Below are 26903 nucleotides of genomic sequence, written 5' to 3' on the forward strand. Positions count from 1 at the left end.
CTCTCCTGCCAGCCCGATTGCCCCTAACTGCCCTCATTTGCTGGCCTGGTCACCCCTAACTGCCCTCTCCTGCCAACCTGGTTGCCCCTAACTGCTCTCCCCTGTTGGCCTGGTTCCTCCCAACTTTCCTCCCCTGTTGTCCTAGTCCCTCCCCCAACTGCCCTCCCCTGCAGGCTTGATGCCCATAATTGCTCTCTTCTGCTGTCCAGGTCACCCTTAACTGCCCTTCCCTGCAGGCCTGTCGCACCCAACTGCCCTGTCTTGCAATGCCTGGTCCCTTCTAACTGCCATCTTTTGCTGGCCATCTTGTGGTGGCCTTCTTGTGTCCCCATGAAGGCAACCATCTTTGACCACATGGGGGCAGCTATCTTGTGTGTTGGAGTGACAGTCAATTTGAATATTACTCTTTTATTAGATAGGATGTGAATTATTCTTTTGAAATTAGAGATTATCAATATACAAAGAAATTAAAGTTAAAAGACTCAGAATATTTTCAAAAGGCTTTAATAGTGACAAGGCAGTAATTTAGAAATGTAACCATCGTGGTTATTATAACAAGAACTGACTCTGGTAAGGAGTGGTGGAGATAGAGTGTAAGAAGGGCCAGACAAGCAGTGGAGTAGGTGCTGGGCCCAAAGGAATATAGGAGCTTCAGAGGCTGGGCCTAGGTGAGGGCAGGTGCACATCCTGCAGTATACAGTGTTCCAGTGGGAATCATCAGTCCTCCCAATCTCTTCCCTGTACCAGGCTCTGAGTATCAGTGCATGGCACAGCTGTCTTCCTTGCCTTGCTGGGTTCCAGGAAAGTATGTATTTTGAATGCCTGGGTAACCCCCTTGGTGGGTTTGACTTTACTTTCTGTGTATCTCTGGTTTCTCTCTCCTTCCCTCCATCCTTACTTCCTCTTCCCTTCCTAATAAGCAGCCATGTGTCCCATGTTAGGGATTCAGAATATGTCTGTGCAGTTATATGAGACAGCCCCCCACCCTTTTTTGTTTTGTTTTGCAGGGAAACCATCCTTTTTGTTATATTGATCTCAAGTAATTTAAACGACATCTTGTAAGGAAATTTTTGGATAGGAAATGCAGTATGCTGTATACCAGAAATCAGTAAAAACAAACATACAAAAAAAACCCCACAAAACATCTTACATTCTGATTAAACCATGCTATTATACCAATCCTTATGGAGTAACATAACTAAAAACTAAATATACTGCTATAAATTAATGCTAGCATGTTATAGACAATAATACAAAACACATTTACTCGTGAAGTTTTTTATCATGCACTTGGATCTGTGAACACACATACTTGCATTATATTCTGGGTTGTACTGAGAGCTAAGCTATCTAACCTGATGTAAAATGAATTTGAATGAACTCCTAAATGGAATATAGAGACCAGGCACATTTATCAGTAACAGTGGTGCAGTGCTGGGGAGTGAACCTCTGGAGGGAGAGCCAATGTGTGGGACCCATATGGGTTCTTCTGTGGCTTGTGAGATAGCACTCATTACAAAGACAGCCATTATACTTTTCTTACACTGCAGGTAAATGGTGGCCTTGTCAGTTGAATCTCCTGTTTTGGAAACATGAGGATTTTAAAATTTAAATCTTAGAGCTAGTGAGGCAGTGAAACACATCAGAGAGTGCTTCCACTGTGGGACACATGTTCTGTGCAGGAGACACAGGTGGTGAGCTGCTCTCAGCCACCCAGCAAGCCCGTTGTTTACACATCAGTTACTGTATGGTAAGTATATGATAACTTTTCTTGTTTTGGGTTTCTCACATTTCTTTTAGAGTCAGAGATAAATATTGCCCATGTGTCTCTAATACATTTAGACTATGTCTGCCAAGTTTTGTGCTTTGAAATGAACAAGAAAAAGATAGTTTCCAGAGAATGCTGGTTCTTAGCTTTCAAAATTCTAGCTCTAAAAATTCCTCATTACTCTTTTAATTAATAAGTCACATGAAGAACAGACAGGGCTGCTTTTGTGCCCTCCCTCAGTGCTTGGTTCAGTGTGATCTTACACCGGGTAGTTCTTCAAAGATGTTTCTCAGCTTGATATTCAAATTACCATCTCCGATTAGGCTTGTAAATATTTATAGTGTAAATAACTTTCACGAGCTCAAGAGGGATTGTCTTCGTAAAATGTACCATTATGTAATACATACATTTTACATCAGTTTAATATAGCCACTTGCTGAAAAAGTAACTGGTAACACTTTAAAAAAATGCTTCCTATCCTATGTACTATTGCAGAATTTTGGCATCTTTTCCTCCTTCCATTGTTATTCTTACAACAGATACCTTCCCCCCCTGGGATTTAATATAATTTGTTCATTCTTTCTGGTAAAATAATATTTTTGATAGAATGACCTTATTCTTTGACCCTTTCATAACAAATAAGATGGCAGTTTGCATATTTTAATACCTAATTTTGCTAATAATTGTGCCTTTAATAACTCAAGTTATTTCTACCTGTGTATTTTGTAAAGTATTTATCCTCATCTGATTATTTTTTATCCTGTGAGCTGCAAGATGTCTCATCATATCTGTAATTTCCGAGCAGCAGTCAATCCAAAGTAGGACAAGTCCATGCTGGTGGGCTGCTTTGTGTGGCTGCACAGCTCTCTGATGCCTGAGGAGCTGGGCCCAGAGAAGCACGGGCCTCGGTGATCTGTTCTTTTCTGGTCCCTCTGAAACTCCCCTTAAATAAGTGCCTTGTCCACGCACAGACGTCTGCGGAGGTGAGCACAGTGATGACAAACTTAGCTGCTCATTTGCTTTTTAACAGAAAATGTGGCTATATGTGAATCTTTTGTACCTGTGTGAAAAAGAGAAGTACCATTAATCAAATTTGCAACTTGAAATTAAGTGTATTTCTATGTTTAAGCCACTTTCTGAAAGGCTTTGCCTCTGCAGTGTTGGTAGACACAGACTAAGCTCCTGGCAGTGGCCTTGATGCTTCCCAGAATCACTGAAAAGCTGTTAAAAATCCTGATGCCTAAATTGCACCCCAGACCAATTGTGTCAGAATCTTAGGAGGTTGGGTGGAAGCATCGGTATTTTTTCATAATCCCTAGGTTATTCTAAAATACAGCTATGATTGAGGAACATTGGTTAGAGGTAGACTTTTATTTTTTACTTGAGGCCCAGTGCATGAAAATTGTGCACTCTGGGGGGTGGGGGAGAGTCCCTCAGCTCGGCCTGCACCCTCTCACAAGTCTGAGAGCCCGGGATGGGGTTGGGGGTTGATCCAATTTACAGCTTAGGCCTACCCTTCTCCCCTCCCCACACCACCCCACTCTCGGGAGCAGGCCTAAGCTGCCAGTCAGACATCTTTAACATTGCTATGGAGGTGGAAGAGGCTCACACCTCCACTGCTGCATTTGCCAGTTGTGATCCTGGCTCAGGGCTTCTGGCTGAGCCGTGCTCCCCCTGTGGAAGTGCACTGACCACCAGGGGCCAGCTCCTGCATTGAGTGTCTGCCCCCTGGTGATCAGTATGCATCATAGCGACCAGTCGTTCCGCAGTTTGATTTTCATATTAGCCTTTTATTATATAGGATGTTCAACTCAAACATCTTTATTAACAGCTTTCATTACTAATCCCACTTAGTTTTAATCCCCTATTTTATTGGATTAATCTATCAGAATATTTAGTACACTGTAGTTATTTATTGGAATGTAGAAAACAATAATTGGCCCTTTTGTGGGGATACATCTGACTATAGATTTAGTCTACAATAATTGACTTCAGTGTGAAATTTGGGATCATGGATGACACTGTGGGAAGGGAGGGTGGGTGTGTGGGCAGCTGTGGGGAGGGCTGTGCAGTTGTCTGTGTGCATGTTTGGATGTGCTGGCGGCACAGCTGGTTTGGACTTTGGTCTTTGGTGGATCTCAAGCTTCTTTGTGTGAATAGTTAACAACTATAAAATGAAAGTTGGCATTTTTTTACATCATACTTTTTTCATTTTGTAAGGATAAATAATAGTAGTAGACAGTTTTTTCCAGGCTCCAAAGAAATATCTGATGTATTCTCATTTTAAAAATTAGGGAATACTTGCATTTTTGCTCTTTTTTCAGTTACTTTTAATAATATTTTTATTGACTTTAGAGAGGAAGAGAGAGAGAAAGAGAGAGAGAGAGATAGAAAGAGAGAGAGAGAGAGAGAGAGAGAGAGAGAGAGATATCAGTTGCCTCCCATATGTGCCCCAACTGGGGTTTGAACCCGCAACCTGGGTATATGCCCAGACCAGGAATCAAACCTGCTACCTCTTAATGTATGGGACAATGCTCCAACCAACTGAGTCACACGGGCCAGGGCTCTTGTGTCAGTTTAATTTGTTTGTTATAGTATATAGCTTAGTGATTAATTTGTGGCATGCTTTTCAAATGCATATTTTTATGTTATTGCTCTACTTACTATACTATTCAGGATCCTTGAGTTATTGAGCAGCCCATGATAAGTGAAAATGCCTCTTTAGAAAGAAGGCAGTATCACTCCTTCCTTTCATTTACATGTTGCAGGTGATTTCCCATATTAGGTGGCTATGAAATCTTATTGATAATACTTAGTTATATTTTTGAGAAACCCTATATTAATTTATGTAGAGACATTATCTATTGCATGGTTTATAAGCAAGTCTTTAATTGAGAAAGTACTTAACATATATACACACAACTAATAGTGCTTTAGTTAAAATTACACTAAAACTATTGTTGCAACACGATCATAATTCATGGATTCTGATTTTCTGTTGACTTTATCAAGAATTCTCAGCTATTAAAATTACTTAGTATATGAGCTTTTAGGTAGTTCTGTGGTAAATTCTTTTCCCTCCAACTAACTAAAATTTCCTATATTTATTGGAGATTAGTAGACACTCAGGTTTTATGGCATAAATATTATGAACCTGTATGTTTACCAGAAGACATCTTGGAAATTGTAAATAGACATGATGTGATTGTAATATTCAATATGACAGCATGTTTGAATGAGGAAAAGGATAATGCCTCAAGCACCATGCTCAATATAAAACATTTTTCTACTCTGATGAGTGGTCATCATCAGGGTCTAGCACCCAGGAGTTGTTCAGTGATTAATTTAAGAATGAACATGCATAAATGAATGAAGAAAGAACCAACAAAGGAATAGGAGGTGTTACTGAAGGGGGAAAGGGTTGCTGAGGACATATTTTAAGCATAGACTTTTTATTGGAAAGAGCATGGATTTTGGAGTTTAATGAATTTGGGCTGAATCTCAGACCTACCCATATTTGCTAAGCCTTTTTCTTTACATCCCAGGAGAATCACTTTCCTCCTCTGTAAAGTAAGGATAAAGTGGAGGAGGAGGAGGAGGAGGAGGAAGAGGAAGACGCTAACAGGCAGTGGTGAGGTTTAATGGGAATACTTGGCACCAAGCTTCCTGACACATAGATAAAAATAAAGACTAGTTGCCTTCCACCTCAGCCTTAATATTCTGATGGAAATTGCCATTGAACCTTAGGGTTTTGTTTTGTTTTTGTTTACTTCTATCTTGCAAAGTTCTGGATCTAGCTGTTTTAGCAGCTTATACAGGTGGGAAAGGGAAAGGGAAGAACGAAGGTTTAAGGGTTTGTGTATTTTGCTTTCCAGTAGTAAAACGGAATGATTAGCATCACTGCCACACTCAGTTTTAGTCCAGTAACAAAAGTAGAAGGTCCTCAGTGTGTTGCAGGCCTGGCCATCTGAGTGGGAATTTAGCTGTCATCCTGTTTAATTACTTTGGGAGTTACATTAATGGTACTTGATTTTCATTCTCTACTCTGTTTCATAAAAAGTTCGAATCTGAGTTCTAGTCTTTTGCTTTGATTTCCCAATTATATAATTTTCAGTGTTCTTATCCTTCCATAGAAAGCCCTATGATTTCTCTCTCTTCTATGAAACATCTTTCTCCTATTTCAGAAGTTCCCTGTAGGTTATCTGCCACCCTTTTTGCTTCTGCAATTTTCCTCACAATTAAGAGCATGTTTTAAATAGTGGGTAGCTTTCTGTTGTCTAGGGACATATTACATTCAAGTTCCTTCCCATTGAGAACCCAGACTTCCCTTTCAGACCTGCATCCTACTCTACATACCTCTGCATTCCCTGTGTTCCAGCTACACCTTCTGCGAGCCACTGCCCGTGCCCCTTGCCTCTTGTTCATGCTCTTTCCTGATAGGAAAGACCTCCCTAATGAAAGCTTTGTGAGCCCTTGACGCTCACATGACATGAAATCTTTCCTGATTTTTCCTAGCTTGAACTAACTTCTTTGTACTCTTGGAGCATATCATCTGCACCTGTGCTTGACACTAATGCCTCTTGACCTATTGTAGAGCTAGTTATTGGTCTTTTCCATAGTTCTTTGATAATAGGAGGCCATACCTCATTTACCATTTGAATCCTTTTAGCCCTTTTTTTCAGTGCCTTTATATTGTAGCATTGCATACATATAAGCTCCGTGAAATCGTCTATTCTGGCAAGGCAGAATCTATTTTGTTTGGCTTATTTTCTCTGAAAATGTGTGCTCATTTTGATTTTTAATGGTAAGAGATTATGCTGCTCTTTTTGGTCAAGTTTATTTAATTTCCTCAACTGCTTATTTTTACAATGACTGATGGATGAATCAACTGTAATACTGAAGCTGTGCTGTACTGCTTTATACTCAGCCTTGCAAGTTATGAAAACCAGAACCCCTGAGAAAGCACTTTATTTTCAGGAATGTAACAATAGTAAAATCAGTAGTAATGAGTTCTGCTTGGTTAGTAATAATGTGATTACTTGTAGAAAATTGACTTTGAGTTCTCCCTCGCTAGCATATATTTTAATCATAATCCACATGTAATGACTTACTACTGAGCTCTCTCTGGCTACACCTCTTTTTCGGAATTAAGAATATTTTTACTTTGTGTCCTCATGCTAGAGAACACACTCTACAAAAGTAAGTATAAGTATATGCCTTTTTTTTTTTTTTTTTAGTATATGACTTTTGACCATAGTCACAATTTCTTACAGAGTTGTCATTGAGGCTTTATTGGCGGATAGACTATACTTAAAAGGAAAAAAAGAATGTTAGCTATGGAAATGCCTATGTCCCTAGACTGACATGTGAATGATTCTTGATCTTCATAACAAGCCTGTGATTAGGTCATATACTTAGGATATCTGATGAACTATTATGTCATTCTTCAAATATTTTATTCCAGAGTGAAATGAAAGGCATTTAATCTGGGATTCAAAATTATCCAATTACAGTATTTTTCTATTTTTGAATTGTCACTCAGTTTAGGAGTATTAGCAATATTTTAAAATAGTCTTGTGAGCTTTTAAAGAAAAGAGTCACTTATGTTATCCCATAGTGAAATAATCTTTTCACCTCTGAGATTGCATAACACTTTTCTTATAATGCTGTGATAACATTTAGTGAGATTGCTGCACACTCACCTCATGCCTGGCTCCATGCTAAGTGCTTAGGATACAGTGGTAAGACCAATGTGGTGCCTTGTCTTTGGAGTTTAAGTCTCAGGCAGAAGACAGACAGCTAACAAACATAATAACAAGTTTTATGGGAATCCTTTTCAGAGGAATTTGATCTCATCTAGAAAGTCAGAAAAGGCCTTTCTGAGGAGGAACATTTAAATTCAAATCTGAAGATTGAATAGTACTTAGGATAGGTGGGTTTGAAAGGGGTAGGAGAATGTTCTAGATTTTAAAATTAGCCCAGAAGTGTTGAGCTATATATGTCTAAAGTGATTTCCACCCTAAATGGTTTGGCTCAGTGGACAGAGCATCGGCCTGAGGACTCAAGAGTCCCAGGTTCAATTCCAGTCAAGGGCATGTAACTTTGTTGCGGGTACATACCTAGTAGGGAGTGTGCAGGAGGCAGCTGATGGATGTTTTTCTCTCATTGATGTTTCTAACTCTCTATCCCTCTCCCTTTCTCTCTGTAAAAAATCAATAAAATATATTTAAAAAAAAATAAAAATATAAGTGATTTCCAATCTTGGTTGCATATTAAAACCACCTGAGGAGTTGGAAAAAATTCAGTGCTTAGACCTTACTCTAAGAGACTATGGATACTTGGAAAACTATTATTGGGGTATTTTCAGCAGGTGGGTGACATAAGATTTGTGATCAAGAAGATCCCTGTGCTCCAGCATGAGACAGATTGGAGAAGGAGGAGGCTGAATGAGTTGTGCAAGAGAGAGGCATAGCTTAGACAAGACTGGCATTAAATGAGATGGTGAACAATGGTAAGAGTTGGTGTCTTAGTCTGTAAGGACTGTTATACCAAAGACTGGGCAGCTTATAAACAACAAAATTGATTTCTCTTCGTTCTGGAGCCTGGGAAGTCGAGGTCAAGGTGTCAGCAGATTCAGAGTCTGGTGAGGACCCTCTTCCTGGCCCATATATAGCACCTTCCCCCTGTGTCCTCACCTGGTGGAAGGGGTGAGGGAGCTGTCTGGGGTCTCTTTTGTGATGGTACTGACCCCATTCCTAAAAATTCCACCCTTATCACCTAATCATATCCCAAAGGTGTTACCTTTTAATGTCATTACCTTAGGGGTGAGGATATCAACATATAAATTTTGGGGGGACATAAACACTCAGACTATAGCAGCGGCAAAAGGAAATTTTAAAAAATCATTAGATAGAATGAAAATTCTAAGATAACATCACATAAACCAAGTGTAAATATTTTGAGGATGAGGAAATGCATGAGATGAAAAGTCCACCAAGGTAGAAATTGTTGACTGTCTATTAAATCAAGTGACCAGGAGTTCATTCATTTATTGTCAACTTTGCTGAGAGAAATAGAATATATATGGAAAACCCATACACATGTAAAAGGCAGTACGTTTTATGACTATCCATGGAAAGGTAACTGTGGGTGTGGTTAGGAAACTTCAAGGGAAGAGAGAGCATGTGAATGAGCTTTGAATGAGACACTGGACTTCAGCAAGCCAGTGTGTATTCTCCACCAAGGAAAGCATATCCTGAGGTTGAGTGTGGGGTGTTGTCCCAGAAGACAGGATTTTTAAAGGAAGTTTAGACTTTATTTTCCAATAATAAGGAGACATTAAAAGGTTATGGACTAAGACTGGGTGTTAATTCAGCAACAGGGTGCTGCATGTAAGAGAGGGGAAGACACTGAAGGCAGGAAAGCCTGGTAGGACATGGTAGGTAGTCCACACAAGAAATGAAAAGAGCATGTGCCAATACCAGTTTGGCTCAGTGGATAGAGCGTTGGTCTGCAGACTGAAAGGTCCCAGGTTCCATTCCAGTCAAGGGTATGTACCTTGGTTGCGGGCACATTCCCGGTAGGGGGTGTGCAGGAGGCAGCTGGTCCATGTTTCTCTCTCATTGATGTTTCTAGCTCTCTATCCCTCTCCCGTCCTCTCTGTAAAAAATCGATAAATTATATTTTAAAAAGAAAAAAAAGAGCATGGACCAGGATCCTGGCAAGGGGAATGAAAAAGTTCCAAAGGTACATTTTGAAACAAAAAGTATGCAGCTTATTGAATAGCTGAGGAGCTTTAGGGAGAGAAGAAAAAGAGAGTGCTATAAAGGAGTTAAAAATATTGAAAATTGGCAAATTTTCTTTGTGTCCTTATGCTAGAGAACATAGTTTGAAGAAAACTTTTTATTTAGCAGGGATTACAGTGATGCCTATATGTTATGTGTTGGTTTTGTTGACTCTGAGGCCAAACATATTTTGTATTTTGAGAGGGAAAGAGAAAACATAGTTAAGGAACTAATGTCTTATAATTTTGTTTGGTACCTGCAAAATCCATATTCTGACTGCTCTGGGAGTGACATCTCCATATGAAAAGGAGTGGTGATTTCTGAGCCCAGCAGGGTGTGGAGGATCCTGGAGCAGAGTGCCTTCACCTGAGTCAACAGAATTTATGAGGACTCCTGCACCATGGGGAGATAATGGGTAAATACATCACGGCTCTGCAAGGCACAAGGAACATGACTGGTGTGTCTGATGGGGGCATTATTTTTAGTCACCAGGACTGAAGATTAAAAGGGATTTATGAATGTTTTGTGTATCCTCGGACTACATGGTTATTTCCTTGAAGAAGCCTAACTTATTTGAAGATATATGTTTAGCAATTACCTGGGGACAGAATGAACTATTACTAATTCTGAAATTAGTAAGAAGGGATATTGGAAGGTAGTAATACCCACTCTGAGCATAAATAAAATTATATTTTAAGTGCTACTAGAAAATAACTTTGCCTGAAATTTTTAGCGGCCCCCACCCCGTTTCATAGAAAATCACTAATTTTCTTTATCTGAGTTTTGCATAGTAATGTTTTATAGCTTTTCAACAAAGCCTACATTCTATGTCAGATTTAAATAAATACTAAATAATAAATAGATAGATAAAATCTTGAAACCAGAACTCATAGCCATGAGTTACTATATAAGACAGGCTTTTAAAAATGTTCTGGTCAGAGGAAGTCCTTATCCCTAGAAATGAAGCTGATCTTGGGATGTCCCTGTAGTGTTTTGATTTATTTTTATCTGAACAGATGTGTATCAGCTAGACAAATATGTACCTGGCTCCATATCAGGCAATTCAATGGCTACATGCAGGTCAAAACTGCAATTATAGATTTTACAAGTTGCAAGGTACCTAACAAGGTGAATGTAATTTAGAGAGTGGAATGGAAGGGTAAAAAAAAAATTGAAAGATGAATTAAAATTAGAGACTTAATGTTCTTGTTCAGGTGTGATATTGTGAACATATAGTTCAGGCAGTAAGTTAAAATAACAACAATACACACACATTTTTTCAGCATAATACAAGAATCTTCTAAAATAGCCCATATAATCAGTAAGTACTTAAATATATGATATTTACTCAGTACTGAGCTTGACTTTCAATATTAGAAAAGAAGAAAAAAGTTTACTTGCTGTTCATTATGACTTTATGGTCTGGTTAGAGAGGCAAGATCTCCTGAGACAGACACAATAAAAATATTACATACGATCTATATAGTTTTGGTTTTAATTATATTTATTCATGGTCATTCATTGACTAGTTAATTCATTTCTTCAAACAAACAAACAACAACAACAAAAAAACCACAGTGATTTCTGGAGACCCAGTAGTAGAAGATAGAAGAAAAATAGAATTTATATCCCAATGGAGGAGACAGGTAATAACATGTAAACCAATAAGCAAGAAAAAATCAGAGTGTTAAAAGCTCTGAGGAAAACAAATGTGGTTGAAGTGATGGGGTGCCTGGGAGTGGGGCGGGGAGATCTTATTGAGAAGGAGGTGTTTGAGCCAACTCCTGCCTGGGCAGGGTCAACCGGGTGACCTTGAGGCAGCACCTAGCTGGCATCAATGAGCAGAAACAAGCCAGTGGCTACACAGCAGTGAGTGAGGTATAGAGGGCAGGAGATGAGGCCAGGAAGTGGACAAGAGTGCAGATAATGTAGGGCTGTTCTAGTGGGAATCCTTTGATGAGCATTAAGAAGGAGATTGAAATGTTCTTCCTGCTCTGGCTGCTGCGTGGATAATGTAAGAGGGAGTAGGAGCAGGACTGCTGGGTAGGCATCCCAGGCTCTGGTCCATAAGGGAAGCTGACTGGCTTAGAACAAGGCAGGAAGGACACAGCTGGAATAGATAAAGCTCCCGTTCTGCAGAATAGGACATAAACTGACAAAGGTGAATGCTGAAAAGGAGTGGAAATCCAGCTGGACTTGGAAATATTAAGTATGAATTAAACAACCTGTAACAGACATTTCTGGGAGGAAACAGACATTTCTGGGAGGTTTGAAGGTGTGATTGGAGATGGCTTCTCTGCTACCAAAGAAAGCAGAGCAGACAAGTTAATCTAGTAGTTCTCACACTAGAGTCACTTGGGAAGCTTTAAAAAATACTGATATTTGAGGTCCACCCCCAAGATTCTGATGTACTTAGGATGGGCTGTGGTCTGGAATTGGAGTTTTAAAAAGTTCCTAAAGTCACTGTTCACATGCAAGTAAGGTTGAAAACCACTCATGTAAAATCTTTCTGTATAAGTTCTTATAGACTTGGAGATCTCGAGCCCAGCAACAAACAAGTAACATAGGCTCAGTGCGTGGGTTTGGGAATAGAGAAAAGCATTGCTCTTGAGACTTGCTCAATTATGAGACTCCCATGAGATGTTTATTTAAAATACAAGTTTCTGGAGCCCTCCCTGAGACACGGATTCCCTAGGAATACTTCATTTTAGTATTTCCCCCTTGTGTGATTCACAGGTGGGAAAACACTGCACTTGATACAGTGAGCCAAATGGACACATTCATGGGAATGAATGTCAACCTCAGTTATCTAAGGGGAGGCTCCGATTATCAAGCCAGCTTAGAGTTAATATCTTGGCAGTAGAGATGTGAGCAATTGGAACCCTGTGGTCAAGAGCTGAAATCAAAGCAGTGGCTCCAAGGAATGGTGGGAAACAAATTCAGGCAAATTCGTGGGAAGAGGTTTGGTCGATAAGAGTTTGGAGATCTGTGGGATCTCAGCAGGCAAGGTAATTGGGCTAGATTGTGGAGAGCTGTGTGGTGTGGCATTCACAGCACTGGGAGGCGAATTAACGTGGTGTATTGCTGCCTTAGTAATTACCCATTCCACATGGTGTTCATACATCAACACACTGACGAATGGAAGTTGTGCAGGTGGACTCATTGGTTCACTTGGCAGAGAGCTGCATTTCTGAGGGTTTGATGTTATTCTGTAGGGCTGTGATACTGGCATCACAGCATAAGAGTCCACTGTCTCTCAACCTGATTGTGTTTGTGAGGAAATGAAATTAGGACTATGTTTTTTTTACCTATCCTGCTCATCTTTGCCTTGTAAGTGACTGAATCCAAAGAGTGATTGCTGCTGCTTACTAGTTCCTCATTTGGTCTTAGTCACTCTTCCTTTAGAGAAATTATTTTGTTCAGATATTCAGCCCCTTTTTATTCAGTTGTGACTAGCTACAAACAATGTAGATAATATAAAGAGAGAAGGTCCATGCCCTGCCCATAGGATCACATAATCTGTTGTGACCTTAAGTCACTGCTTATAGCTACTAAGACTTTGTGGTCCAGATAAAGATACTGTTGTTCAGAGGAGGAAGAGAGTGATTATTTTGTTTTAGAGAACAGGACTTTTGAGAGTTTTGTTTTTTGTTTTTTGTTTTGTTTTGAGGAAGTTGCTAACTTTGAAGGATGGGCAGGATTTAGAAAGCTGTGGATACTAGGGTATTTCAGTCAAGATGGAACAGTGGTAAGTACAGACACAGAACTCTACTGGCAAATGGTTTACCTTGACTGCAGCACCTAGAGTATGTAGTGGTTGGTGCTCTGGAAAATAAGATGGAAAACTAGGTTGGAGCTTATTAAGAGGAATGGCAGCCAATGGAAAACACGCTTTATTCTGTAGGCAATGAGGAGCCTTTGGAGATTTTTTCAACAGGGAAATTAACATTTATGGGGTGTGTGCTAGGCACGTGCCAAGCAGTATGCTTCTTGCAAGTGATTTCTTTAGGTGGCCTGAGGGGTAGGTTACTTAGGCAGAGTAATTGGGTAGTTGTGTTTAGAATTATTTGGAAGAGGAAGGGGACTGGAGACGAAAACATCATTGTCACAGCCAGGTCTTACATGTAACTATTTTAGCATGGAAAGAAAGGTGATATAAAGGAGGTTTTTATTTATTGAGTAAATATTTATTGAGCTCTTATACCACATTCCAGGCTCTGGTATTTGGCCACAAACCAGGGAGTCCAAGACTGTCAGAGTGCTCATTCTTGTGGGTGAGACAGGTTATATCAGCAGGAAATGATCAGGCAGTGTAAAGGGAGAGTCAGAGAATTCAAACAGGAAGAGGTGACAAAAGTTACTTTGGTGGCTTTTTTTTTTTTTAAGAATTTATTTTATTATTTTTTAATCCTCTAGGATATTTTTCCATTGATTTTTTTTTCTTTTAAGAGAGGGTAGAAAAGGGAGGGAAAGATAGAAACAAATCAATTGGTTGTCTCCTATAAGTGCCCTGACCAGGGCCTGGGCCATGGAGAAGCTTGCAACCAAGATATGTGCCCATGACTGGAATCAAACCCAGGCCCCTTTGATCTGCAGGCTGACACTCTATCCACTGAGCCAAACCAGCTAGGATTATTTTGGCAGCTTCTTTAGCTTCAGGGAAGGGCTTTCTGAAGGAGTGACATTTAAACAGACAATAGAATGATAATGAGGAACCAGCATTGAGAAAATTGAGGTGGGGTATGGAGAGCATCTGAGGGAACATTTAATGCAAAGGCCCCCAAAATGGGAACAAATTTAAAATACTCAAGGAACAGAAAGGTGAGGCAAGATTAATATTATTTGTCAGTGGAATGTATATGAGGTTCAATAAAGAGTCAGAGTTGACTCTTAGGTTTCAAATGTTCGAGGAAGAGTGCTGTTATTTGGAAATTGGACCAAGTTTAAGTGAAGGATAAGGTTTAGACATAAGAGGTTTACAGTGGTGAGATCAAGTCATGTCGAGATACCTAGGGACTTGAGCTTGGGAGAGGAGGTAGATTTGGAGATAGAGATTTGAGGGACATCTACTTAAAAGAATCCTTTGAGGCTGTAGGAAAGGTGGGGACACTCAGGAACCTGGAAGAGGAGAAGAAAGCCAAAGGCACAATAACAAGGAAGGTTTAAATTGGCAAACTAGAAGATGGCTTGGGAGAGAGAGATGGGGGTAGCTAGAAAATTTTAGTTTGAGCATCTGAAGGCAGGAAGCATTATATTGCCAAATAGTCCTGAACCAAGCAGACAAATACAAGAACAAATATGCTGTTTTGTGAACCTCATGTAGGGAAGAAAATTCAGCTAAGACATATCATACCATTAACTTGGAATTTCATGCGTTTGACATTGCTTCTCTCTTCCTGTATTCAAAGTTAGAATTGTGACATGCTGCTAGGGAGGGATTAATCAAACTGCAGTCTTTTTGGACAGCATTTCTCAAATATGTTTTACAATAGGCTAAAATATATCCTTCCAGATGCAGAAGACAGTTGCTTTAAAGTGAATCTCCCCCCCCCCCCCCCCATGAATTGTGTGGTACTTTAACATTGCATTTCCTGTTTGACCACCAGGTGGCGTAAACATTACTTTTATGCTACGTATCCATGCATGTGATGATTATTAATGCTGAGAAATCATAGTTGGTAGTGATGACCTTTCAGTGAATTGAAAAGATACTATTTACTTTTGCTTTTTGTTAATATATATGCAACAAGTATTTAGACCACCAACCATGTAGAAGGGTAGGCATTAGGCAATAGAAAATACCCAGAGTAGTAAACTCTGCCTGCCCTTAAGTAGATTTGTAGTTAAAACTATGTGAAACACAAAGTTTATTCTTGTATTATCATTCATTAATTCTTATGTTATTTTCCATACAAACAACTGTAAACCTACTTTTGCTACACCCTGTATTTACTAAGCAATTAATATGTGCTAGAAGACTGTGCTTGATTAGTGTGTTTTATCTCTTTCAAATCTAATGACAAACATGTTAGTTAGATCATGTCCAATGGCTTGGAGATAAATTATGGTCCTCAGTCCCTTCAGCCCAATAAGAAGTTAAAAGAGAATCCTTGCCAGGGTGGGTCAGTTGGTTGAGCATCATCCTGTGCACCAAGAGATTGCCAGTTAGATTCCTGGTCAGGGCACTTGCCCAGGTTGCAGGTAAGGGTGTGTGCAGAAGGTAACCAACTGATGTTTCTCTGTCATAGATGTTTCTCTCTGCCTCTGTCTCTGACTCTCTCTCTTTCTCCCCCAACCTCTCCTCCTCCCTTCCACTCTCTCTAAAATCACTTAAAACATTTTTTTTTAAGAGAGAGAAGTGTCATTTGACTTCTGCTTCACCTTAGTCCCTCCTGGAAAAACAGGAACAGCAGAAAGCTGCAGAAGCATACCTCTATTTTCTCCTCCTTCTTTTGGGTATGATGTTTTGCTAGCCATGCTTTGAGATTTATGATTAGAGAAACCATCCAAACAAATGAGTAGAAGAGTCTGTTTATAGTTTGTAAGACTCATTTAAAAGAGACAATGGTATATTACTGTCTTTTCCATGCTATAAATTACTTAAATAAGCTTGGGTATTTAAAAATCTTGTTTGTATGAATAAATATATTATTAATGATTATTGTCAGAGATTGTAACCTGTTAATATTCAGTATTACTGAAAATGCTTAATTTTCTCTAGGAAGCTTTTTTCTCCTCTTTCTCTTTTCCATCTTATAGGGACATATTCAATAATGATACTTGCCCACTATTATTTACTGTATTAGGCAGTGAGTACTTTCTAATATAGAAGTGCTGGTTATCAATGGAAACCCTGTTCATAGTCCTCAAAGTTTACATCATTGAGAACAAATAGGAGAGGAAATAAATTGGTTATTGGTTATATATAAGAAGTGGTAGATTCTATAAAAAAAGTATATTATTGGCTATTTGTTAACAAGTATTTTGAGACATTTTAAATGATTACTACCATAGCCAAATTCTTTCTGTTGTCTATATATTCTTTTTAAAAAAATATATATATATATTATTGATTTTTTACAGAGAGGAAGGGAGAGAGACAGAGAGCCAGAAACGTCAATGAGAGAGGAACATTGACCACCCGCCTCCTGCACATCCCCTACCGGGATGTGCCCGCAGCCAACGTACATGCCCTTCACCGGAATCGAACCCGAGACCTTTCAGTCCGCAGACCGATGCTCTACCACTGAGCCAAACCGGTTTCAGCTGTTGTCTATATATTCTATGTTATTTTTCTTATTTATAAACTTGTGGTTTATTAAAAGTTTCAAAGGAGTTGATCCTCTTAGTCAAGTTGTGCCTGCATTTCATTATCTCCCAATGTCATTATGAATATTAAAGGATGACAGAAGATCTGTCTGTCACAGCCGGCAGCAAGTGGTAGCACTAAGAGTTTCTCCTGATAAGGTGTCTTCTGCAGGTGATGTTATTATTTAGTGAGATGTCCACAAAGATTGCAAGAGACAGTATTTTTGCCATTTGGGAGCTCATAAGCAAGTGGACAACATATAGAAATTGATGAACACTATAATGGAAATTTCAGAAGCTGGCATGGAAAAACACAGGCTTTTTTATTTTTATTTTTGTTTTTCCTGCTGTAGTTACAACATGATTGGACTTGGAACTGAAGAACTGGTTTTACTTGCTCACTGTGTGGCTTTTCCCAGACCTCTTAGTCAAGTTGAGCCTGCATTTCATTATCTCCCAGGGCTGTTGGGAAGAACAATTGAATTATGTGGTGAAACTACTTTGCAAAGTGAAAAATGAATATCAGAATCTTGTATTCATTTCAATAGAGAGAGTTTAACACTGTAAGCCATCTTATATAATAAAAGCCTAATAAGTGAAGTGTCCAGTCGACCGGTCAGGTGTTCAACCAATCAAAGTGTAATATGTTAATGATATGCTAAGGCTATTCAGCTGCTCATTTTGATGTGCAATGACCACCAGGGGGCAGATGCCCCAGCCAGTAGGTTAGCTTGGTGCTGGGGTCTAGCTGATTGCTGATCGGGACTGGCGAATCAGGCCGGATACGCTCTGGAGCCCTTCCATGGTCTCTCCCTGGCTGGCCAACCTCCTATGTCTCTCCCCAGCACTGATCATGCACCAGTGGGGTCCCTCAGCCTGGCTTGGACTCTCTCGAAATCCGGGACCCCCTCAGGCGATGTCAGAGAGTCGGTTTTGGCCCAATTCCCCAGGCAAGACCGAGAGACCCCACTGGTTCACGAATTCATGCATTTGGGTCTCTGGTATTGTATAAAATCTCAGCGTCCTATCTCCAGAGCACAGGAATGGGTAAAACTACTTCCTTCAAATGAGTATCTCTCAGTACAGGCAGGAGATGAGGTGGTGTAGCTGTGATTTGCCAAAAGGCACACCAGTGAGGAGTAAAAAGCAGAAACAAGAAAGTAGATTTTTGCTTCCTAGTTTAATAGTTGGTAGAATTTATGAGTCTTCCTTAAAATCACCACCCATAAAATTCAGCTTACCATAATGGAAAATTTGAGTAGGTTAATGAAATATTTAAACTTTGTTCACTTTCTTAGTAGAGCAACATTCTGAATTACCTAAAAGAAAAATATACTCTACCTGAATAATTACCATAATAACCACCCCCTTCCTTTACTTTTGTGAAGAATGAGATGAATGTGGTGAGAACTCATCGTATCTAATAAAGAAGGAATATGCTAATTGACTGCTACACCCTCACAAGATGGCAGCACCCAGTTCCCTTAGTCCCACCTCATCCAGCCTCAGTCCCCCCGTCCCCTCAGCCCTGCCTCACCCAGTCTCTGCAGCATCCAGCCTCATCCAACCTCAGCCCTCATTCCCCTCAGCCCTGCAGGGGAAGGCAGTTGGAGGCGATCGGGCCAGCAGAGGAGGGCAGTGGGGACAATCATGCCAGCAGGGAGCAGTTAGGCATCAATCAGGCTGGCAGGAGAGCAGTTAGGGAGCCATCAGGCTGGCATTCAGAGTAGTTAGGGCAGTCAGGCAGGCAGGCAGGCAGGTGAGCAGTTAGGAGCCAGTGGTCCTGGATTGTGAGAGGTATGTCCCAGATTGGAGAGGGTGCAGGCTGGGCTGAAGGAAACCACCCCCCTGTCTTGTGCACAGATTTTGCGCACCAGGCCTCTAGTTTTAAATGTTTATCCCTGCTCATAAGTAAAAGAAACTGTCCATTAGCTTGAAACGAGCAGGCTGTCTGCCTGTTTTAGTATAGAAATAGCCACATGCAGTTAGACACATTGCTGATAGTTTACTGTCCTGGGTATCGCCACATTTTTTAAATTACTGCATATTCTCCCTAACATGAAGTACAGATAGTATAGTGATAATTAGCAAGCACACATTTGCACACCAGCAGTAATTATAGCAAGCACTTGTTAAAGTGAATGAACTCTAAGTTAAAGCTCTGATTTTGTCTCATCAGCTTCTAATTTTACCAAAGGACAAAAGAGCAACAAATTATAGTAGAACCTCAGTTCTCAAAATTAATTCATTCCACAAGGCTGTTTGAGAAGGGATTTGTTTGAAAACCAAGTTATTTTTAACCATTAGAAATGTACATTGAATCCAGACCCACAGAGGATTCTGTTTTAACCTTTTTTATATATAGTTCATGTATAATGTATTGTTTAATCTATAAATAAACACTTCTTAAATTTATCAAGCCGCCCTCATAACCTAAAGGAATCCCTTTCAGCCCTGGTTCCAGGGGTGTCTTTGAGGAGGTCAGGATGCGGATGAGGCATCTTCACTTTTTCTCATATCACTGCCTCAGAAATGCTATCACTGGCCAACTGCTTTCCTTTATTCAAATCAACACAAATTTTTCTACTTATTCTGTTGCCTTTGATTGTTGTATTGTGAGTACTTTCACACCGTTAGAGACATTACCACTCTTGACGGCCTCTGTATGTTTTAAAAGTGTGCTAATCCTCATTTGGCCAGCCACAGAAGCATTTTCTCCCTTGTTTCCTGAGAGACATTTTGTCATGCAGAGGTATCAGCATGAAGGGGTTGTCAGATTGAATACTAAGTTTTTTGTCCACAATCAAGACATTTTTTCTGTGAACATCTTGGTGGAGAACCGAAATGTTCCAGATGGGAGACATTTGAAAACTGAGGTTCAACTGCAGATAGATTTCCAAATACATGGTGCTGAGGGTAGAAGATGTCACTTTCATCATTATTCTTATGCCGTGTTCAATTAGTGTCTCCCTGTCTCCAGCTTTAAAAAATATATATCTAACTTCTTAGGTGAAATGTCCTTTATCTTCCTTTATGACAGGGGCGTTTAAAAAATATTCATATACGTTCTCCCCATTGTTCCCTTAGCGTCAGAGAAAAAAAATACTTCCACATCACGAGCACCCATCCACTAGCATCCCCATCCCTGACTCAGTCTCCTACCTTCTCTCAGGCCATGCCTCACCTGGCATTTTCATATTTTCTCCTATCTCCAACACTTGTGTCTCTGTTCTTAGTCTGTAATTGCTCATGTTTCTCCTAATTTGTCATGCCACAGTTGTCTTCAGTTATTCTCCAGTTTATACTTTCCGAAGGACAAAAGAGCAACAAATTACAGTGGAACTTCATTTCTCAAACTTAATTCATTCCACATGACTGTTACCATTCTTCCCTTACACTCACCCCATCCACTCTCCAGGCCATTGCAGCCTGACCTCTCTCTACCTCCCTGACTCACCAAAGCTGCTATGGATGTGATCACTGGTGAAAATCATTAACAAACAACAACAACCTTATTTATGCCTCTGATGGCATCTCTATCAAAGAATGACCTACAGTTAGTAGGTTAAACCTTAACTTCAGTATTTCTCTAGCCATGTGAGAAGATTCTAATGATGACAATACTAGACACAATTTTAAGGATAGATAGATAGGTAGGTAGGTAGATAATCATGAATGAGTATACATATTCATATAAATTGTTTATTTTTATATATAAGTGCATGTGTGGGTATGCATATATTTTTTTCCAAAGTGATTTTACATTATTAGAGTTTGAATTATACTCTCTCTACACTTGTGAATTCTTTTAAGATATTTTATGACTTGGCCTCTTAATCTCCATATTAACCTTTTCCTTATTTATTTGCTTTTCTTGTGAAAGGAATGTCATGTTACTGTGGGTCCTTATATACACAATGCTTTTCTTTTTCTTCTTAAACCTGTGCTTTTGTGCTTACCCTTTGGGTATATGGAGTTTTCTGTGTTCCTCCATTCCCCTAACTTTTAACTTTGAATTTCTATTTATGTTTTATAAGTTAGCTCCACCATCACCTCTTCCAGAATGAACTAAGCTAACCAGGGTCCTTCTATTTGCATAATACCCTGAGAAAATTTCTCTCTAGGTACACCTTATTGCTTGTTGGACTCTACCAGATGGCACCACTTTCAGGTTTTGTGGTTTCTCCTCTGCATCTTTCAAGCCTGGCACACAGTTGAATGACAGATAGCGATATAGATGAATTACCCTTACTTCCTACCAGTAAAGATAAAAACCTTTTCTGCAGTCAGCATAAACAATTTCTTTGTTTTTCATCTATTCAATTTTTATCATACTGCTTTTAAAATGTTTAATGCATATATCTGTGCTTCATTTAGCATTTTAAATTAGGAAAGTCAATGTCTAGTTTTTATATGAAAATATTTTAGCTGCAGAAAGATTACACTTGTCTTTCTTTCCATTTCAGGAGACTCACCCTCCCAGCTGCAGGCTCAGGAGCCTGGAAGTTCTGAAAATACATTGACTGGGCTGGAAGATTCTGGGTGTGATTTATCAAATGAGCAGAGAACTGAACCTTCAGACGTGTCTCAAGATTTTGTGGAGAGCTGCACCCCCACACTCTTTCCACCACTGCCAATTGCAAAGAAAAATGATGCGACTTCAAAAAATCCTTTGTCTTCTCACATGCAGTTTTTGCAACATCTACTTGAACTGAAGAACTGGACAGAATCAGGGAGTCTTAAAACAGACTTGAGCCACTTTGAGAACACCTCTTCCACCGTATCTGATTCTGTTTTTCAGTTGCTAGAAGGCCTGATAACTTTTTACCGTGACCCAAAATTTCCTTTTCCAATCTTTTGGACAGAAGCTGTTGCTACCTTAGCTAGACTGCTCAGCGATTGTAACTTATCTAGTCATATTCTTGAAACATGTTCCAAGAAGTTGGAAGAATTTGAGAAAACTCTACTGCACATTATTTTAAGGAACAACCGTATAAACCGGGTAAGTAGTAAACCTCTTTATGAAATCTCTAATATATCTGTAATTTTGGTGAACATTCCCATTGGATAATGGCTATTGCTGTCCCTTAACCTTGTGGCTCAGTTTTTAGTTGGATGTTTTGCTTCTACCGTGTTTCCTTGAAAATAAGACATCTTACAAAAATAAGACCTACTTATAGGTTTCCTTCTGAGTGAAATATAAGGCATCCCCCCGAAAATAAGGCCCCCCCCCAGGCTAAACATGAGAGATTTGGTCCACTGATTTTGAAAGAAATGGAGTCACAAGAAATTCACCAGGAAATTCAGGAATTGGATTGTTATGATGATGTTCCAGAAGATGATGACATGATTGTCATTGAATAAATGAGTAAATTCTTGATACTGTAGGATTCACAGTTTGTCTGGTTTGTGTTGACAACTACCGTACTACCATACCGTATTCAGGTAATAAATTTCTTTTATTTTCATTTAACAATAAATGTGTACCGCATTCTTCATGAAAAAATAAGACATCCCCTGAAAATAAGACCTAGCGCATCTTTGGGAGCAAAAATTAATATAAGACACTGTCTTATTTTCGGGGAAACAGGGTATTTCCAGTCCTCATGTCCCCACCTCTGTCTGCCTCTGATTGCTACAGTGTTGCTATGTATGTATTGTAGATGCATATGTGGAAAACTCTTGCCTTTTTACTTTGAATTACCTTCTCTGTTCTTTATCACATCCTTGGATTCTTCTCTTTTGTTTTGCCCTGCCTACATTTACTTCCTGTTGCTTCCTGTTGTCTCAGTATTTTTTTTAAACCAGTAATACTGATGTTTTCCCAATCTATAACTTCTATGGATTCCCTGTACTGTGTTGATTTTTTTCTTTTTTCTTTTTCTGACATTGACTAACAGGCCTGGAAGTGAAAGAGTGTTTTTTTTAAATCTTTTTTTAGAATTTCTCTTGTAAGTGACATAATACCCTGTGGGCCCTCTGCAGATATGGGTTAATTGAATAAGCTGGCTGAAGAGCACATAATATATGGCTTTATTATAGTTTTTTCTTAATTTATTTAACATTGCTTAGAAAGGTTGGCTCAGGGACTATTTTTTCACAAGTGACATTGAGGTAACCTGAAGTGTTTTGTTCTCTGGCTCCTGAGGCATAATAGAGGGTTGTTTTCTTTATTACGTTCTATTTTCCTCACTGTCTGATCCTTTGGGAAACTCCAAATGCCTTTATATTCTAATCCTTTTTAATTGACAACTGAAAATCTCACAGAGGAAACTAAAAGGTCTAACTTATTAACTTATTTCACTAGAGGAAAATGTTGTCTGACTTGTTTTGTTAGCTATATCATTATTGAGTGTTTGTCCTCAGCCATTATCTAATGCTAAGTTTTGGTACAGTGTAGGCTTTACCTGAATTTTCAAGTCTCTGACAAAATTTGAATAACCTAATTTGTTGCACATATATCTTTTCTTTCCTTCTCTCTTAAGGTATGATTTAATCAACATTATAGAAAACTTCATGATTAACCTTTTGCCATTTTTTTAAAATATATTTTATTGATTTTTCACAGAGAGGAAGGGAGAGAGATAGAGAGTTAGAAACATTGATGGGAGAGAGTCATCGATCAGCTGCCTCTTGCACACCCCCTACTGGGGATGTGCCCGCAACCAAGGTACATGCCCTTGACCGGAATCGAACCCGGGTCCCTTCAGTCCCCAAGCCAACGCTCTATCCATTGAGCCAAACCGGTTTCGGCAACCTTTTGCCATTTGTGAAAAACATTGAATTTTCTGTCTGGCAAACTGATTTTTTTTTTTGGTATATTTTTGTTTTCTTCTTTTAAAACTACTTTAGACAGGTTTTGTGTGATTTGGACCATTTAAGATGCTCATATTTATATTCCTTATCAGTCACCACATGATGCAAAGATGTTTTCAGTCTAGTCTTTCTCTTATTTAAGGATTGAACCACCAAAGATTAGCCTTAGGAAATGTATGGAAGTAAGGAGTGTGTAGAAGCTTCTGATGGTACAGATGGGTCTTAAGTACATTTCTATGACATTTGTCATGCTGCAAGCCATTGTTGGGTAGTTGGAAAAATAAGTAAATGAATGGCTTTGTTATTTTCTCAGAAAGGTAATTTTTACATTTAGAGAAAGAATTATAAAATAGCACACTGGTCTTACAATTAGGATGATGATCCATAAATAAGTTTTAATGACATTTTATCGGGATATTTTCCTCAGTAAAAGCATCTTAGACTGAGTCATTAAAATTCTTGTCACCCTCACTATCATTATGAGCATCATCATCATCTCCCCGATATGTTCAGAGAGCTGCTTTATTAGAATAATTGAATACTGATTGCTCTTTTTAAATGCTTTTCTGTCTTTTTTAGCCTTCTTGAGTAATAAGCAAAATCTCAGAAAGAATATATTTTGACATGAAATATAGGATAGCTCCTATTATTGCATTTTTTATTGATACTACTCTTGATTGATTAAAATAAAATAGCATAGTTTAGAAAAAATATACTCCTTTGAAAAACCTGTTTGCATAGATTGCAAGTGTTTAGTTAAATTATACTGCTTAAAAACTTGAGCTCTGCTATCGATTTCATTTAAGTGAGCTTATGTTTGTATAATGTAATAGGAAAACTTGTGGAATATGACAGGGATTACAATAGTTATGCTTTAAATAAAACATAAATCTTCAACCACATGTTCTCAATACATTTAGTCATAAAATTATTCTGATTTTGCTTAACTTTTCTTTAATGAACAATAAGAGCTTGTTTCTGTCTGGAAAACTGATTTTCTTTATGCTTTCTTTTTTCTTTCTTCTTTTAAAACTACTTTAGACAGGTTTTGTGTGATTTGGATCCTTTCAGATGCTCACATTCATATTCCTTATCAGTTACCACATGATGCAGAGATATTGAGGTCATAATTGTGAATATTAGTTAATGACAGGGCTGTATGGATTCAAGAGATAGGAAGTATCCTGAAAATTGTTTTAAATAACTCCCTCATGTTAGCTTGGTTGAAATTATTTGTAATTTTAGGGGAGAAAATGTGTGATTTGTGAATTTTCAGGTTTAGATAAATTCTATTTATTTCATGCTATTTTAGAAACTTTATATTTATTTAATAACAACTTTATAAGGAATTTTTATCTTAGACCAGGGTTAGGGAAAATCCAGCCTGCAGGCTGTAAAAAGCCCTTGAAATCATTTTTCGTCTGGCTTTGCCAAAGCATTGGGGGTGAATTAATTAAATTTTTAACCAAATATAGCAGGCTAATTTTTAAGTTGATAATTTTGTATGGCCTGTGGGTGATGTTATAAATATCAAATGGACCTTGGCAGAAAAAAGTTGCCCGCCCCTGCCTTAGACCTACATCTATATAGAAGTCGCCCTGTATTCACAGTTTTGTTTTCCATTTCAGTTATCTGCAGTCAACCATGGTCTGAAAATATTAAGTGGAAATTTTTAGAAATAAGCAGTCCATAGTTTTAAATGGGAAACTCTTTTGACTAGTGTGATGAAATCCAAACCGGCAGTCGGACATCCCTCTCACAATTCGGAACCACTGGCTCCAAACCACTCACTTGCCTGCCTGCCTAATTGCCCTTAACCATTCTGCATGATGCCCCTGACTGCCTCTGCCTGCCCGTCTGATCTCCCCTAACCTTTCTGCCTGCCTGCCTGATTGCCCCTAACTGCAGCCCTGCCTGCCTAGTTACCCCTAATTGCCCTCCCTTGCAGGCCTGGTCACCCCTAACTGCTCTCCCCTGCCAGCATGATCACCCCTAACCACTTCTTCCTTGGCCCCACCACCATGGATTTGTCCAGAGGGACGTCCAGAAGATGTTCAGTCTAATTAGCATATTAACCTTTTATTAGTATAGATGTGAAATATAAGCACTGAGACATGTAATATATAATTAATTTTTCATTTGCTTATTTGTCTATATACTATAATTGATTCTTGTTTCTAACTCTTCAACAGGGTTACAAACATCCTCTCAGTATAGCCAAACAAATTAATTCATTTATCACTTTCATCTTTTTTTTTTTTTTTTAAGATACTCTTTATGGAACCCTTAATCCTCCCGTTCTAAAGTAGATGATGCTCCCTTCATCTGCTGCTTAGCTTTACTCCAGGGACTTCTTTTCATCATTACCCTGGGAATTCCCTTTGCCGCTTTCTTGTGCTGCTTCACATAGCCCCTGGATCTCATATACAGGGTATCCCCCCAAAATGTATACACACATTGAATAAATATAAAGGCAGAGTTTATTGAAATAGATTTCATTTTCAAATGTAATAGGAAACCGCTATTAAAGTGTGTATACATTTTTGGGGAACACCTGTATTCCTTTTCTTGGTTTATAACTTCATTGAGGTGATGAACACTCTTTTACTGTGGGTCTTTTAAAATTCATTTTCCTGAGTTATGGTGATGCTTTGAATCTGGGATTTTATCCTTCACTTCTGAAAAACTTTTGATTAGTTTTTCTACTATATTTTGCCTTCTACCTTCCATGTTAACTTGTTCTAGGACAGCAGTTGCCAACCGGTGGTCCAAGGACCACTGGTGGTCCATGAGGTCAAAAGGTAGGCGACAGCTGTCCTAGGGCATACCTTCTAAATTGCTTATGTTTTTATGATACCGTCTATTCTTTTTGTTTTCCCCGTCAGATTTCCTTCATATCTTCTCCTAGCCATTCTATTGAAATTTTTAAAATTCTGCTTAAGTATTTTTAGTTTCTATGAGTTATTTTTCTCATGATTATTTCTTTTTATAGCTCCCTGTTTTTGTTTTTATACAATAAGATGTAAAATGTTCATATGTTCTATGTTCACTGCTTTGCCTCTATTTTCTCCTGGTCTTGATTTCCCCATCTCACGTGCTCACTGTTTATCATATATAAGGCTTTTCAGTACCTTGAACTGATCTGGAAAGATGGCTAAGTCTTAAGATGGCCACATGGCAGATCACCTGGGGAGGGATGCTAACTGCTCGCACAGAGGCTGTGAAGC

The 26903-nt window shown here is 38.9% G+C and overlaps 1 protein-coding gene across 1 annotated transcript in view; it reads left to right on the forward strand.

The window, feature by feature from the left end:
* Nucleotides 1–26903, forward strand: part of MEI4 (meiotic double-stranded break formation protein 4) — a gene marked incomplete at both ends in the record, with an annotated part of 146344 nt that overhangs the window by 36010 nt on the left and 83431 nt on the right. Inside the window, one exon of the mRNA XM_084891318.1 lies at nucleotides 21327–21862. Coding sequence (XP_084747444.1) covers nucleotides 21327–21862 — 536 coding nt within the window. The remainder of the gene's footprint in view (nucleotides 1–21326; nucleotides 21863–26903) is intronic.

Source organism: Pipistrellus hanaki, assembly GCF_964339955.1.
Source record: "Pipistrellus hanaki genome assembly, chromosome: 7".
In the NCBI taxonomy this organism is placed as follows: Eukaryota; Metazoa; Chordata; class Mammalia; order Chiroptera; family Vespertilionidae; genus Pipistrellus; species Pipistrellus hanaki.